At 36.8% G+C, this 17,203-nt stretch overlaps 1 protein-coding gene across 1 annotated transcript in view; it reads right to left on the bottom strand.

Moving 5' to 3' along the window:
• Positions 1-17,203, bottom strand: part of LOC150107842 (cilia- and flagella-associated protein 251-like) — a 619,793-nt gene that overhangs the window by 258,496 nt on the left and 344,094 nt on the right. The window contains exon 14 of the mRNA XM_090392197.1: positions 4,256-4,315. Within this exon, the coding sequence (XP_090248323.1) occupies positions 4,256-4,315 (60 nt within the window). The remainder of the gene's footprint in view (positions 1-4,255; positions 4,316-17,203) is intronic.

Below are 17,203 nucleotides of genomic sequence, written 5' to 3'. Positions count from 1 at the left end.
CCCAGTGTCTACCTTGTTTATGGATATAGCTAATGCTATTATCAGATCCAACACTCTCAAATCCCTTGTCCCCTCTATAACATGTTGTTTCAGGTAATTATCTCTTAGCAACTGTATAAATTCCACTTCCATCTTGCCATGCCCACTTTCCTCCCTCTAATCTATATTCCCATAGTTTAAGTCCCTCATAATTTTTTGGCCTGCACTCATTGTGTTAATCTGCTGATACATGGCATCTACATCTTCCAGTTGACCCTCTGGTCTATAGCAGCACCCAACAATATATTTTGTTCTACTGGCTGCTATCTCACACCAGTCAGCCTCAAAATTAACCATCTCCCTCACATCTAAAATGCTCTTTAAGTTCTAATTTTGTTGGTTATAATTCTTCAGCTTTATCAACAATACCCCACCTTCTGTCCTATTCCCTCTATTCTCCTAGAAAATACAATATCCTTTACATTTTGTTCCTTCTTGCATTCATGTACATGCATTTCAACATGCTTTTGTTCCCATAATTACCTTTGTGTGATGTCACTGCCAACCCATTTGAATTGGATACTTGTGAAATTGCATTCAGCACTGTTGGCCTCATTGGCTGAGTGGTTAGTGTATCTGCTCTCCAATCAGGCTGCAGGTGTGAATCCTGCCATGGATATGGATGTTTATGATTGTCTGTGAAAATACTAGTGGTGGGTGGTAGATGATGATGACAGTTGCAGTTCATCGTAGTTGGTGGACTGAGTGATGGAGATGGAGAGTTATGGAGCAGGTGCCCTCCCTCGAGAAGTCATTGGACTCCCTGGAGGTTGTCACGTAATAATAATAATAATGAGAAGAAGAAGAAAAAGAAGAAGAAGAATTTCTGTACACATGCTAATTTATCACAGGGGTGGCCACACACATGATTGATTGCATCTTCTGCAATATCTGTAGTTTTGCTGGTTTTTCACTTCCAAACTCTCACTAAACAACACTTTCTCGAAGCATACGACTCCAAAATCATTTAAATGTAGTCTGCCAAACATTAACAACCAAGAATGGTGTGCAGTTTATTGATGTATAGAGTGAACTAGATGGACAAAAGGACTTACATGTGCCTTACATATCACTCTGGACAACACCAAAGACTGAATATGGCTGAACAACACCAAAGACTGAATACTGTCTACATCTTTGGGTTTTGAGAAGAAACAAAGACTGCAGAGAAAGTGCAAAGATGAATGACTAATATATCAGAATTATGGAACACTGAATACAAGGGTGGATTAATGGACTGTGGAATACAGAATTTGGCATATTTTTAAAAAGCAGGGATTTATGATAGAGATAATATATGTTCCCAAACAGGTTTTATAAGCCAGATACATGAGAGATTTTTCAGTATATATATATATATATATATATATATATATATATGCGTGTGCACACACACACACACACACACACACACACACACACACACACACACACACACACACACACACTCGGGTCTCTTTTTATGCGGTAGATACGTTCCACAGAAAACTGCATATAAAAATTCCACAAAAAAGGCCTAACTTACATTGAAAAATCAGGGATATGTTCCATAATTTTCTAAAACCACATAAAACCGAAGCAATGAATTAAAATAAACCTAAAATTGCATAAAAAAAAGTTTATGAAAATTCAGGAAAATAGGAATGCCTAAGTTTGTTTTAAAGCTTTATTCATTTAATTTTATTGAAAAGTAAAATTTTTTTTAAACATTTTGTCATCAGAATTATCATCACTATTAAACAATATTCGGCAACGTTTGCGAACTGGTGCAAAATAACTTTCATCACTAGAAGAGATAGTCAGCGCATCAGATCTGTATGGTAAAGGCAATGGTTCTTCACAAACAGAATTAGTGCATTCTGTTTGTGAAGAATGCACTAATTAATGTAATCAGTGATTAAACTTTGCAATGATGATTTCACTAATTTTTTATATGGCTCGCGATATCCAGACATCAGTTCTTCAGCTCACGTTGGAATTTAAAGGCTCATTCAGAATTTGTGTCATTAACAAGAAAATGATTTTCCAATTTATTGCACAGTTCAAGACATTCTCGAATTATATTTGCAGTGAGGGGGACAGGTTTTTCTTCTGCTTCACTATCGTTTTCTGGATCTTCGACGATATCTAAAGTTAATCAATATCCAATAATATCATCGTTACTTAAGGCATTATCCACAAGCAATTCATCTTCATCGTTCTGGCTAAATGTATTGAAACCTTCTCCACCAATTTCATCTGCCAATGTAATGATTTCATCTGATAATGTAGATGTTTGCATGGTTGCACTGTTTGCAATACATCCAGGCCAAGCTGCTTTCCAGCAAGCATTTAAAATTTGTGGTCCTATTTCAGCAATAGCATGCTTTAAACAGTCCAAAATAGAAAATTTTTTCCAAACGTCAGTTACTGTTAATGATTCATTTTCTAGTTTATCCAATATAAATTTAAAAGTGTGCTTAACGTAATTTTAAAATTTTTTAAAAGTAGCAATTATGCCTTGATCTAATGGCTAAATAATGCTTGTTGTATTGGGTGGGAAAAACACTAGCTGCACATTTGATGTTCTAAATGCAGATGACTTGGTGCATTGTCAACAATTAATAAAACTCTAAAATCGAGAGCTTTTTGCTTCATGTATGTTTCCACTTCTGGTACAAAGCAATTATTGAACCATTCAGTAAATATAGCAGTTGTTACTCAAGCCTTTGTATTAGCCATCCAATGTACTGGCAGCTCTTTTAGATCTTTGCCTTTTAGAGCATGTGGTCTTAGAAATCGATTTACTAGGAGGGGTTTCAACATTCAATCTCCTGATGCACTGCTACAAAGTAACAACGTTACTCGATCTTTGCTTGCTTTAAACCCATGCTTTTTCCTCAGACTTTGCGATGTAAGTTTGACTAGGCATTTTCTTCCAAAACAATCCTGTTTCATTAAATGCTTGATTGGTACAATATCCACCATCTTCAATAATTTTGGCTAACTTCTCTTGAAAATTTTTGGCCGCTGCTTCATCTGCTGCTGCAACCTCGCCTGTAATCTTCACGTTATGAAGTGCATTCCTTTTTAAAAACCTGGTTTACCATCCTTTGCTAGCCCAAAATTCTTTATCAGCTTGGGAAGCAGAAGAAGACGGCTCCAATTGCTTCATCTGTTCATAAAAACCAAAGAGTTTTTTGTTTAAATAAATAACCACTTATAGGAATTCTTCTTTGAGTTAATTCTTCAATCCAAATTACGAGCGCTCGTTCCATGTTTTTAAATAAAGCATCTCTTGAGTAGGATGATAATTTGGCACTTAGTTCTGTGCCAGAAATGACAGATTTTCTTATTGCGACTTCATTATTTTTAATTGCTCTTATAGTAGATTCACCTAAATTAAAATATTTACCAATCACCATAGATCCCTCTCCTTTTGCTAAGCGATCTAAAATTGCAATTTTCATTTCCAAAGAAAAGAATTTCTTTGGCACTTTTTTTCTCCATTGGGCCAAAAAAAATTATTAATTAATAATAAAAAATCAACTAAATTAACAATTAATTATTAATGAATACATTACAAAATAACTAAGGTGTTCCATGAAAATTTCAGGATTTGTGAAGTGTTTTCGTTGTAGGAAAAGTTTGGGAAAATGCCAGATTACCCTATTATCAGAATGGATTCTCCTTTTGTTGACATGTGCAGAAGTGTCGAAAGGTCTCATATCTGTGGGCGCGCACCGCATACCTTCAAATCAGCATAAAAAGAGACCCGTGTGTGTGTGTGTGTGTGTGTTGTGGGAAGAGAAAGAATAACAATCAACCATAGAAATTCAGTAAGAAATCAGCATGGGATTAAGATGCAGATTTTTTTCTTGGCAAAGTGAGGGAAATGTGTTGTTACTGGAAGAAGACATGAGTCCAGTGATGAGCAAACTTTAAAGAGAAGTATTATAGGAATTGTGGGATATAGAATGAGTCCTGAGATCCCATGGAGGTAGAGAAGTAATAATGATAAAATATTTTATTATTAATGCAATGGAAATAGAGGATCTTGCACTACATTTTAAAGGATATATGCTAAGGAATTAACAGTATCATTGAATGTTTAATAAGTCTTGCAAATGCAGGAATCCTGAAGGGAAGAAAGGTCAGTAACATAGCCTCACTGCATCTATAAACCAGTGGGAGTTAAGGTAGCTATAGTAAATAAATAAATACATAAATAACTTACATGCTGCTGCAATTCCAGAGTGTTATTTCTCCTGCATAATTGCCAATACAAAGATAGGGTCTAAAAAAAAAAAAAAAACATTATGGAAAATCCATTTGGTACTTCTGCATTGTAGATATCTTAAACTACCATGTGAAAACAGAAATCTTACAAATAACAATATTCTAAGCATTTCTATGAAAGAAGAATACATGCTCTGTATATCCTACAGTGAGTGATGAAAAATCACTAAATTGGTTCAGGCTTTCCAGTTCAATAATGCATCATCATGATCCTAAGATCACGACGTACATGTGTGTGTGTGTGTGTGTGTTGGCTGGATCATACACAAATGCAATAGTATATATCATCACAGCAAACAAACCAATAAATAATAAATTACTAAGTTATCCTCAGAAAAATTCAACACAAGCTTAAAGAATGTGCATGTTGATACATTATACATCCCAAATAAATATTATAAAAAAGAATAAAAAGATTCCATTTTTGTTAATTATTATTATTATTATTATTACCCCAAGACCTCATGGAGTCAAAGACTCATCTGAGAGGTCCTTTTGTCACACACACAGCTCATCATACCGTGCCTTGAACACATTCAAACTCCTTGCAGACACCACACTCTCGGGCAAGGTATTCCAATCATTTACAACTCTGCACGAAAAAAATCGGCCTCTCACTCCCCTACTCACACCTTTATACAGTTTAGGGATGGGGAAATTACCGGTGAAAACCATATAAAAAGTAAAGCACTTTAATAAATTAAAGTGCTTTAAATTTGATGTTTTACTCTATTTATTTTAAATACAGTACAAACATTACATATGCAAACACTTTAGTGCATAATTTGTAAAAAGCATTCTTAGAACTATACTTGAACCTTTGCTGTGCAAGGTCGAAGACCAAATCATACTATCACGCTGCCACCTGCAAATTTCATAGTTAGGGTTATGCACTCTGGTGAGAGACATGTCCACAAACCACGCAGCCTTATGTCACAGTGCATTATCTTGCTGAAAGAAAACAATGATCAGTTCCACAGAAACACCACAAAGTAGAAAGCACTGCATTGTCCATAATGTTCAGATACCTTTCAAAGTTCAGTGTTTGTGGAACCACAAACAGAGGTCTGAAGCCCAATCAGGAAAAATAGGACCATACCATCACACTGCCACCCCAACTGCAAATTTCATAGTTGGAGTTATGCACTCTGCTAAGGGATAATACATGCCCATCAGGCATCCTCTATGGTCACACCTGTTCATCTGCTTGGTAGAGGATGTATCGTGATTCATTGCTTCATAACAAAGCTTTCTGAACTTCTCTGTCTCACTGCATGCTCTTTTCACCACTAAAGATGATGCTATATATTCATTGGGGTAATGTGGGAGATTGCATATTGCAGCCCTACCATGGAAATTATGTTTTAAGCCTCAGTTCTGAATGTTTTTGTGTAGATTTATGTTCCAGTCAATGCTTGGAACTGCCCATTCAATGTGTTAGCTAACAAATGGCAGTTTTTACATATTGTCCTTCATAGCACCCTACAATCATGTTCAGTGAGTGTGGTGGGTTGACTCCCTGCACTACCATCTCAGTAGAGTAGTATCACTAATTGTTGACCTAGGATAGCCAATTTGTCAAACAGATAGGCCTGCAACATGGAATCCTATCACAATGCACCTTTCAAACTCTGTCAGTTCCCCTCTTGCTGCCATTTCATCCAGACACAGTTGCACTGACTTGGGAGCATTCATATTCGTCTAATTTATACAGACTACAGGCTACAAACAAGTTTTTGTGACACATGATGCAATGAAGATGAGTACCACCTACCTGTATGAGTAGGCTTGTGATATACAAAGTGAAAAACCTTTTTCAGCTTTTTTTGTAATTAAAACATCTAAGGGTAGTTTCCCTCATTTTTCTAGTTCCAAAGTAAATTTTATTTTTTGGTGAAATGAGTTGACAGATGAAAGAAAATCATGTAAACAATCAGCATTTTTACAGATGATGAATATGTCAACCTACAATCTCCAGATTGAAGGTTTACAGTTCATTGATGTAAGAAAATGTTGCTCAAAATTTTCATAAATAAATTGCCACATGGACGAGACAGGGGACTGCCTATTGCAAGGCCAAAGAGGAATAAAAATCAGTGAAATATAAGGCAGTTAATAAAAATCTCATTTTTATTTAGTTTATTTGGTGTTCTAATTTGTAATTGTAATACCATCAAAAATAAGTTATGGATAAATAAAAAGCAGTATTATTTACATTCGACAGGAGACATACAGCTATTTTCTGATGATGCAAAGATAGACAATGTAATCAGAAATGCATATCTGACATGCAGTGCAGTATTTCCAAAATGATTTGAATAAGCTGGAATTGTGGGCATGTGAAAATGGATATCAGTTGAATGTTAGTAAATATAAGTTATATATTTTGGTATAATGAGATATTCAGTGGCATCCAATATTGATGGGATAATGCTAGAAGAAGCTTAACAGGATAGGGATCTTGGAGTTTTAGTAGACAGGACGTTGAGGAACTTCAAGAGCCATATACCAAAGATTGTGAATACAACTCGGACAATAACTGCAAAGCTGAAATGATTATTGACATATAAAGGCATTTTGTTTGATACTACTTCATCTGAACTATTGTGCACAGATCTAGTCTCTGTCTCCTAGTTTCCAAGGTAATGCAGTAGAATAAATTAAAGATAGCAAAAAATTATATATTGGCTTAATCATTTATCCAAGTGTAAGCAAACAAAGTTTGCACCTGAAGTATTTTCAGGACTGGGGCAAACTCGAGGAAAAGGTGGTATGACTTCACATCACTTGCCTTAGTATCCCATAATGCAAAACACATCTCATTGTGGACATGTATAATGCTATTCATTATGGGAAGGGTCACTACCTAGACTGGTTTTGAGCTTTATTGAGGTCTCATCAGTGGGAGCCAGACCCAGAGGTGATATCAAGGTTGAAGTAATGCAGAAGTCATATTTTCATATAAGAGTTGTCAAAAGGTGTCACACCTTATTATTAAAATACTCTGGATTAGAGATAGATGTTGAAAGCTTTTTCAAGGAAATTAAAACTTTCAACAAGGATAAGAAAATATCTGCAAGGAGATGTGCTTTGAATTATGGGATACTAAAGCAAGTGATGTGAAGTCATATCACCTTTATCATGAGTTGCTCCAGTCCTGAAAATACTTCAGGCCTAAACTCATTTGCTTACACCTGGATAAAGGATTAAACCAAGTGAAAAAACTTTCAACATCTATCTATAATCCAGAGTATTTTAATAATAAGGTGTGACATCTTTTGGCAATTCGTATATGGAAATATGACTTCTGCATTACTTCAGGTTGAAGTAATGCAATAAACAACCTTGTTGAAGTAAACAACCTCACTTGCCACCATGCTGCAGGAATTCAGCAAGACATTCCCCCTCACCATCTTCCAGAAAGAGATTCCTGCAAGGCACTCAAACCATTATAACAACCATCTGTCATCAGTAAAAAATTCAAACCAAAAGTTCTTAAGATAATGGCATGGAATGCAAATGGATTAATGAACAAGGTCTTGGACCTTCAAGAATTTGCGACTCGTCTCAGTGCTGATATCATCTTGATTGGTGAAACACACCTAAGACCAGCTAATAACCCAAAAATTCATAGATACACTATGTACACAATTGCCACACGAGGTGGAGGCACAGCTATATATATATATTAAGAGTTACTTGAATCATAATACAATAGCCAAGCCCCAAACAGTAAACCTGGAGGTGACCGGTGTGGAGGTACATACCTGCAATGCTGGGAGTCTTAATAACAGCAGGAGACCTCAACTCAAAACACACAGCTCTTTTTTATTTAATTTAATTAACACCAAAGACCACGCTCTATTCAACTTTGAAATGCTCAACTCTGCTGTTGTGGCCGGTCCTACCGAGCCCACCCACTTCAACCCTTCAGGTAGATCGGATATACTAGACATCGTCATCTTTAAAAATATAAGATACCAATTCAAATTGGAATCAGTTAACGAATTATCTTCCAACCACAGTCCCATAATGCTTAATCTAGGTTCATCAGATTAATTCTCTCCTCCGTACACATTCATACCATGGGACAAGTTAGCCAAGGTTCTTCCCGATCATATTGGTCCGGTGCTCAACATCAGTAAAAAGGAAGAGATAGACTCAGCAGTAAATAACCTAACTCTACAAATTCAGAAAGCAATAGAATCAGTCAGACAATCCAATGTCTTCTACCCAACCAACCGTATCCCAGAAAAAATCATGGAGCTAATCAGAGCAAAAAATAGAGACAGAAAGAGATACCACAATACCAGAGCCCCACAAGACAAAACAGTATTGAACAACCTAAACTGACAAGTCCAGGGAGCTCTTCAAAAACACAAAAACCATCAATGGGAAACCAAATTGGCTAACATCAATACTGAAGATCATTCTGTCTGGAAATTCTTAAGAGCGATCTGCATCAAAAAGCAACTCATATCCCCTATACAAACCAAGAAAGGAACAGTTCACAAAGATGAAGAGAAAGCTGAAGCACTACTAGATAACCTTGAATCTCGGTGCAATCCATCTTATACAAATCTAAATATCAACTTTATATACAAGATTCACTGTCATGTTAGGACAACCTTATGACAGAACACTGTTAACTCTGAACATATCACTCCTGCAAATCCAGCAGAAATGATAAATATCATCACCCATCTAAACAGTAAAAAAACTCCAGGACCAGATGGCATAACTAACAGAATAGTAAAACTACTCCCAAGAAAGCCCATAGTCCACCATGTCAACATTACAAATGCCATTTTTAGATTCCAGCATTTCCCTACTACATGGAAAACAGCCACCATTGAAGAAGCCAGGAAAAAATCTTCACCTTCCCAAAAGCTACAGACCCATAAGCCTGTTGTCCAGCCTCGGAAAGGTGAAGGGGAAAGTGATCCTCTCGAGATTCCAAGCAGAAACAGATAAGTTAGGAATTTTGCCTAATGAACAGTTTGGCTTCCGTAAGGCCCATAGTACAGCTCAACAAGTACACCGGCTGGTAGAAATCATACTAAAGGCTATAACTGGAAACTCAATACAGCTGCCATCTTCATCGACGCAGAGAAGGCGTTTGACAAAGTATGGCATCAAGGCCTTCTCTACAAACTGATAAAATTTAACTTGCCAATCAAGTTAATAAAAATAATCCACTCTTACCTGAAAGACAGATATATGCAGGTCAGGGTCGGCAGAACGGTTTCGACCAGATGCAGGGTCTCGGCAGGAGTACCTCAGGGATCTCTTCTGGCCCCTCTCCTATTCTCAATTTACGTAGCGAACATTCCTCTGAACCCGAGGGATTCAGAGGGATGTTGCACTGATGGCAAGATCTCTGATCCCAAAACTGACAACTAGAAGACTTCAAACCAGCATATACATTTTAGAAAAGTGGATGGCAGACAACTCCATGCTATGGATTTACTAGAAAGAAAATCCATAGCATGGAGGACATTTATTTATTGGGAGTAAAGATTCCATGGCAGACTGAAGTTAAATATCTTAGAGTGATTCTTCATAGTAAACTCCTATTCTGCAAACATATAAGTTACATTACCTCGAAGACATCCAAAGTCTTAGCACAGCTCTACCCTATGATCAACAGACAAAGTAAACTCGACACACAAACAAAATTAACAATTTACAAGATGGTAATTCGACCGTTCATCACTTATGAATCCCCCTGCATGGAGCCACACCGCGAATACAAACATTCTGAAACTTCAGAGATTACAGAATAAGTGCCTGAGGATGATTCAGGATGCCCCTTGGTTTATTAGAAACTCCCAGATCCATAGAGAAGTTAATATCCCTTATATCTCTTCCCTTCTCCTAGATCTAGCTGAGAAGTTCTTTACCAAGACACAAACCTGTTAATCAAGGAAGCTTCAGATCATAATGAAGTGGAAAGTTACAAATATAAAACACCAAAATTTATCTTAATTATATAGCTGAACACAGCTGATTTCACTGCCCTCAATGGGGGAACATATAGCTCACAAACACCCCATTCAAAGTTCTTTCATTACAGAAAAAGGGGAATACGAAAAGCAATTTTGCTTCACCCATCTAGCCAGAAATGTTATTCATTATTCGTCCTTGGTATCACCTCTAGTCTGGCTCCCACTGACGAGACCTCAAGGTTTGGATTGGTTCTTGAACCTTTCTTAGAACAAGTCAACAATACAGATGCTGTGTGAGGAATAACAGTTCCTTTGACTAAAAAGGAAAATAAGATATTAGCATATGCTGATGATGTAGGGGTGCTTAAGGGTCAAAGCTGTATAACTGAGAGGAGACCTCCACATAGCCTTTAAAGGAATGCAGAGAATTGACCAGGGCTTCTGACCTAATGTCCAATCCTCACCTTCTCGTGGTGCACCCTGTTGGGTATCTACTTTGATACTGAACGAACGAGGATGGGCTGGCAATTTGGGATTTAGCCGACCAAATTGTATTCTTATTGGTTAAACCAAAATAAAAAATGATGGTACAACATGACAAAATTTCATGCCAGCTGGGGCGTCGCCCGGTTAAACAAGGCCCCCGTTGTTTTCACCAGGGAACCAGGGCGAACAGCGAAAAGTCAGCTACTGGAACAAATCTGAAAACAAACCCCAACTCAACATCACCAGAGTTAAAGATCGGTACTATCAACGTAAGAAGCCTGAATGGCAAAGAAATGGAGCTAGCTGAGGAATTAGATAAGTACAGATCGACATAATAGGGGTGACTGAAACAAAAAAGACCAAAACTGGTGAGATCTTTCTGAGCAATAAATACAAAATGTTATATTCAGGCAATGACAATCAAGGAAAAGAAGGAGTAGCCATAGTATTCAACACAAAATACGAGGCTAATCTTCTTGAATGGCAGTCAGTCTCAAGTAGAGTAATGTGGGCAAATATGAGAATGGGGAACTGGACAATGAGACTTATTTGTGCCTATGGTCCCACAGAAGGTTCTACTAAGGTAGAAGTGGAGGAATTTTTTGAGGCTTTAGAAAAAGCAACTGACACAATGAAAAAGGAAAAGTTGGTCCTTGTTGGGGATCTAAATAGTAGAGAGGAAATGATTGTGAGACATACAAAAATATTTTGGGAAAATTTGGAGAAAAGAGCAAAGCTAATAATAATGGCAAATATCTGTTGGATTTCTGCTCAGGACATGGACTGGTTATTACTAACACCATGTTCCAACATAAAAATGTGCACAAATTCACATGGAGAGAAGAGGCTAGGAATAAGAAAAGTCTCATTGACTATGTTATTGTTGATAGTGATGTTTTCTCCCTGGTGCAGGACACCAGAGTGTACAGAGGATTTGAAATTGGAAGTGATCACTATTTAGTCTTGAGCAGGATAAAATTGAATTTCATATTGAAAAGAATAACATGTAAGAAAGTTTTAAAGCGAATAAAAGTTGAGCAGCTCTCAGATGTGAACTGTAGACTAAAATACAGAAATATTATTGAAAAGAAAATGAAAGAGTTTGAGAACAGGAATCAAACCTTGGAGATTCAGTGGCAAACTCTGAAGGAAACATTGATTGATTCTGCCAGAGAGGCATGTGGTGAGGTTGTGTGCAAGGATAAAAAAATCAGAAATCCCTGGTGGACACAGGAAGTTAAAGAGGCAGTGAAAGAAAAGAAGAAAGCATATCAAAAGTTCCTGGCAAATAAGTCAGCTTTTACTCTTACAGAATACAGAGACAAATGTAAGAAAGCTAAACAGTGTGTAAAACTAGCTAAACTTTTAGTCCTCCCATGACTAAAAGCTAAAACTAGCTTTTAGTCATGGGAGGACTTTGGCAAGAATATAAAAAATAAATATCAAGAAGGTGGCAAAATATTCTAGAGGTTGTTGAAGAAGCTTAGGAATGGAGGAAAGAGTGCTGTAAAAGGAATTAGAGATGATAAAGGTCAAATGAAAACAGGAGAAAAAGATATCCTTGAAGTATGGAGTAATTACTTTGAAAAACTGCTAAATGAAACAAGCAGTGATGACAGCACAGTGATAAAAAACACTGACCAGGCATGCAGTCAGGAATACATATCCATACTTGAAGTAGAAAAAGCCATCAAAGGCTTGAAATGTGGAAAGGCAGCAGGAGTAGATGATATTCGACCAGAAATGCTGAAGTATGGTGGTATAAGAGTCTTACAGTGGCTGCACTGCATAGTTCAGAAAGCCTGGACAGAGGGACGAATTCCCGATGATTGGAGTAGAGCTCTCATAGTACCCATATATAAAAAGGGAAATAAAACTGAATGTAAGAATTACAGAGGTATTTCCCTACTGAGTGTTCCTGGCAAGATCTATGCAAGTATACTTGAGAAACGGTTGAGAAGAATTGTGGAAGAAAAGCTTGGTGAAGAACAAGCTGGATTCAGGCCAAATAGAGGCTGTCAGGATCAGATCTTCACTTTACGACAAATAGTCGAGAAAGCATGGGAATATAACAAAGATCTGTATTTAAGTTTTGTCGATTTGGAAAAGGCATATGACAAGGTGCCAAGAGAGAAGCTATTCAATACGCTGCAGTTATATGGTGTCAATGGGGCATTATATCAAGCAATACTTAGTCTTTATTTGAGTTGTGAGTCAGCAGTTAGAATTGAAGGAAGTACAGGAAGATGGTTTAATGTTAAATCTGGTGTGAGACAAGGATGTACATTATCCCCTCTGTTATTCATTATCTATATGGATCACATTATGAAGGAATGTGGTATTAAACCTGATATCAAAATTGGAGATGTTAATGTCAGCTCTTTGCTTTATGCGGATGATGTTATACTTCTAAATAAATCCGCTACAAGTCTGCAAGATTCTCTGACTAAATTGAATAGCTGTTGTAATAGATATGGTATGAAGGTCAGCAATAAAAAGACAAAGACAATGAAAATAGTCAGAATCATTGAAAATGTCAACTGTGTAGTGAATGGAGAACCTGTGGAACAAGTAAAACATTTCAGCTACTTAGGCACAATTTTTACTGAAGATGGTAAACTAAATATAGAAATAGACAACAGAATCAGCAAAGCTGGTATGGTGGGAAGTCAATTGAATAAATTCATATGGAATAAGAAAGAAATTAGTCGGAACACTAAATTAGCTGTATACAAGACTGTGTTCAAACCAATTTTAACCTATGGATCTGAGAGCTGGGTCAGAAGTAAAACACTTGACCAAAGACTAGAGACCGCAGATATCAGAGTCCTGAGAAAGATTAGAGGCGTGAACAGATGGCATCAATGGCAATATCATATTAAAAATGAGGATATTAGGAAAGAACTTGACATTGTCAGCATCCAGGAATGCGTTAGCAGAGCTAATCTCAGATGGTATGGTCACTTAAATAGAATGGGAGAGGAAAGATTAGCAAAACAAGTGTTCTCTGCCAGGTTGGCAGGAAAACGACCCAGAGGAAGACCAAGATATAGGTGGATTGATACGGTACAAAGTGCCTTAGACGATAGAAATATAAGATCTGATAATGTTGGAGTCTTGACAAGTAACAGACTGATTTGGAGGAAAATTGTAGATAGGAAGTTAGTAATGATGTAATTTTTTCATGTAGTACTGTCATATCCTGTACACCCCTTGAGGGTACATGGCAGGAATTTGATGATGATGATGATGTTGTCGGAACTTTGAAGGATAATGATTCCATTATTTTTTTTTTTGGTATTTTGGAAAAATTCAGCAAAAGCAGCGGATTAATTATTAATGCAGACAAAACTAAATTAAAAGTTTATGGAAAGTGGGATCTTGGAGGCATTCCTTTTGGACTAACCCCTAAGAGAGAACCCCTCATTATACATGGAATTCCCTTCTCCACTTACCCAATATTACCAGTCCAAGAACTTATATACAAGAACTTGAAAATGTTAGAAGGCTGGAAAATAGGGCCACTCTCCTTTTCTTCTAAAGCCATAGTACTCAAAACCATAATCTTTCTTGCTCAGTTGTACATAATAAATATTACAAACATCACAGAAGCTAAAGAAAAGCAATTATATAGTAAGCCTGTGCAATTTTTTTGGTCTAGCCGATACCAAGAAGCTAAAAAGGAATTTCTTCAACTATCAACAAAGCATGCAGGATTTGGATTTCCAGTCTTAAAATTCTGCTATTTAAGCAATACAGTTTCAAAAATTCATAAAAGATTGCAAACTAATCACACGTGCAGACCTTCTCCGATACTACTTGGGTTTTCCCCTCCTCCTGTTTGGAGTTAATGATTATAAAGGTCCAAAAGCTGAGATTGTTCCTGAATTCTACAACACTCTGTGCTTAACTCTAAGACTGCTAAAATACTCTGGGATTGACACTCTTTCCATTAAAAAAAATAAAATTTGTATAAAGAAATCTTTAATCTTTTTTGCTACGAAGTTAAGGGTACTGACAACAATATTTTGTTTAATAACTTGATGAAATTCCAAGGGTTCCCTAACAGAAAGGATCTTACTTGGAGAATTGCATATAGTCTTTCCAGTCAATGCCATCAAATGCAGGTACTTTAACATCGGAGATCCAATCTGCGACATCTGTTACCAATTGGAAACAGTAAAACATGCATTCTACAGCTGCCCTCTTGCTCTGCGTATTTGGAACAGATTATGTAATGTATTGGTCGTGCAACTATTTACAACAGAACAGGTTATTTTTTTACAATACCCACCACCTGTCAGCAATGGGAAGAGAATTTTGATTTTTATAATTAATGAATTAAAATACCATTTATGGAAGGTTAGAAAGAAACATGGATTTGAAAACCAGCAATATGATATCTAAATGCTTTATAATGTTGTATTGTGGAAATTTTATTGATCATTCAGACGTTTTTTGTATTTAGAAAGAAGCATTCTAGGAGATATCAAATTTATAACTAGATGGTGTAGACCACCCACATTATGCAATATTCACCAGGGGGAGATAAAATTCGGTCTCTTCTTGCTATGAGAGGTTTTTTAAATAGTTCCATCCTCTTAATTCAATGTAGTCATATAGTCAATTGCAGGGATGACTGGAGAGCAATCCCAGGCAGAGAAGGCCAACTCAAGGCAGTTAACCCAGATGGGGCTAACCACCTGGGTATCAGTCATCTTTGCACTTTAGTTTCAATTGGTTTTTTGGTTATTCTATATGAGATTGGTGAAAAAGGAAAAACTGATAGCCTTTGGCTATATGATGATATAAAAGAGCTGAGGCCTTTTCTCTCTCTTTCATGCCATCTATCTGTCTTTTTTTCTCCTAATACTATCAGGCTCTCTTGCACCCTTATACTAACTACTTTAGGCTTATGATGAGCAACCCTTTACTTTTTCACCTCAATAAAGGTTAAACCGGTCTGGGTAATGACTCTTCCCATAATGCATAGCATTACACATGTCCACAAGGAGATGTGCTTTGTATTATATGATACTAAGGCAAGTGATGTGAAGTTATACCACCTTTATCACGAGTTGCCCCAGTCCTGAAAATACTTCAGGTGTAAACTTTGTTTGCTTACAGTTGGATAAAGGATTTAACCAAGTATATAATTTCTTGGTATCTTTAAATTTATAGTGTAACCAAGTGAAAAACTTTCAACATCTAATGCAGTAGAAAGAGTACAAAGAAGTGGTGTTGCAATGTAACTTATGACAGGAGATTGAGAATTTGTGGACTGCAGACACTAGCAAATAGAAGAAAGGTATCATATGATAGAGGCCTATAAACATCTGACAGAATCATACAAGATAACAGTAGATGGAATATTTCATTTTATGGCAGATGGGGAGAGGACAAGAGATCTTCCATGGAAGTTGAGAGCAAATGTGGTCAAGAAGGGGATGAGAGCTAGATTTTTCTCTCATGGGACAGTGAGTAATTGGAATGATGCCTTTACAGGCTGTGAGTATATCAAGAATGAGTTCTGCCCAGCTGTCGCAAGTTTCCTTTTGCCAGCAAAGGTTGGTTGATTGGTAGAGCCTCTGCTCCTAATGGCTTACACAAAAAGTTAAGCAAGTTTGAGCATGGTTAGTAGTTGGAAGGGTTCAATTATTCGATGCTGTTGGCACACTCTCCCTCGATGAGTCTTTGGACTCCCTGGAGGTGTCAAATAATAATAATAATAATGAGAGAGTATGTGATTTGTGGTCTACCTCAATGAGTCCCTAACTCCCTGGAGTCTCTGTTGTAATAATAATGATAATAATAATTTGGTCCCATGGAATAGGCATATTAGATTCACTTTTAACTCATTAAAACAGCCAAGAATTTATTCACATAGAATAAATGAATAAGTATTTGCTCTTTCTTGATATGCTAGTGACATATGTTTCAAATGGTTTTTGTATTTTCTTTCTATTTGCAGAAAGCTCCCCCCCCCAACACACACACACTTTTAAATACTTATATAAACAATCACACATTATCATCCTGCTCCATACAGTATCTTTGAAACAATCTCCTAAAGCCAGGAGTATTTGTTCTAATGACACAGCTCTTGCTAATAAGAAAAAAATCTCCTCACTACACCACTTTGGCCAGTGGCTATAATCCCAATATTATACATAAAATAACACTGCTTCAATCTCCCCCCCCCCCACACACACACCAAATATACATGACCAAAGCATTACTATTTCTATCTCATTTATCCAAATTACATCTGAAAAAGAGTTAAAATACTAAATATAAACAAGCTTTACACCACATTCAAGCTAGCAATCATCTGCTCACCAATGGATAAACTTCATCGTCTATCACACCCAGGTTGGAATGTGATTGGGTGGCTATGAGCAGGATTAAAATAGAATTTAATACTTCCTATATTTCATCCTAGTCACTAGGAC

The sequence above is a fragment of the Typopeltis vanoorti genome, chromosome 4 (genome assembly GCF_054136105.1).
Source record: "Typopeltis vanoorti isolate ZY-2024b chromosome 4, IOZ_Tvanoo_1.0, whole genome shotgun sequence".
Lineage (NCBI taxonomy): Eukaryota > Metazoa > Arthropoda > Arachnida > Uropygi > Thelyphonidae > Typopeltis > Typopeltis vanoorti.
Note: the sequence above shows the minus strand (reverse complement) of the source record. Positions and strands in the feature narration are given on the sequence as shown.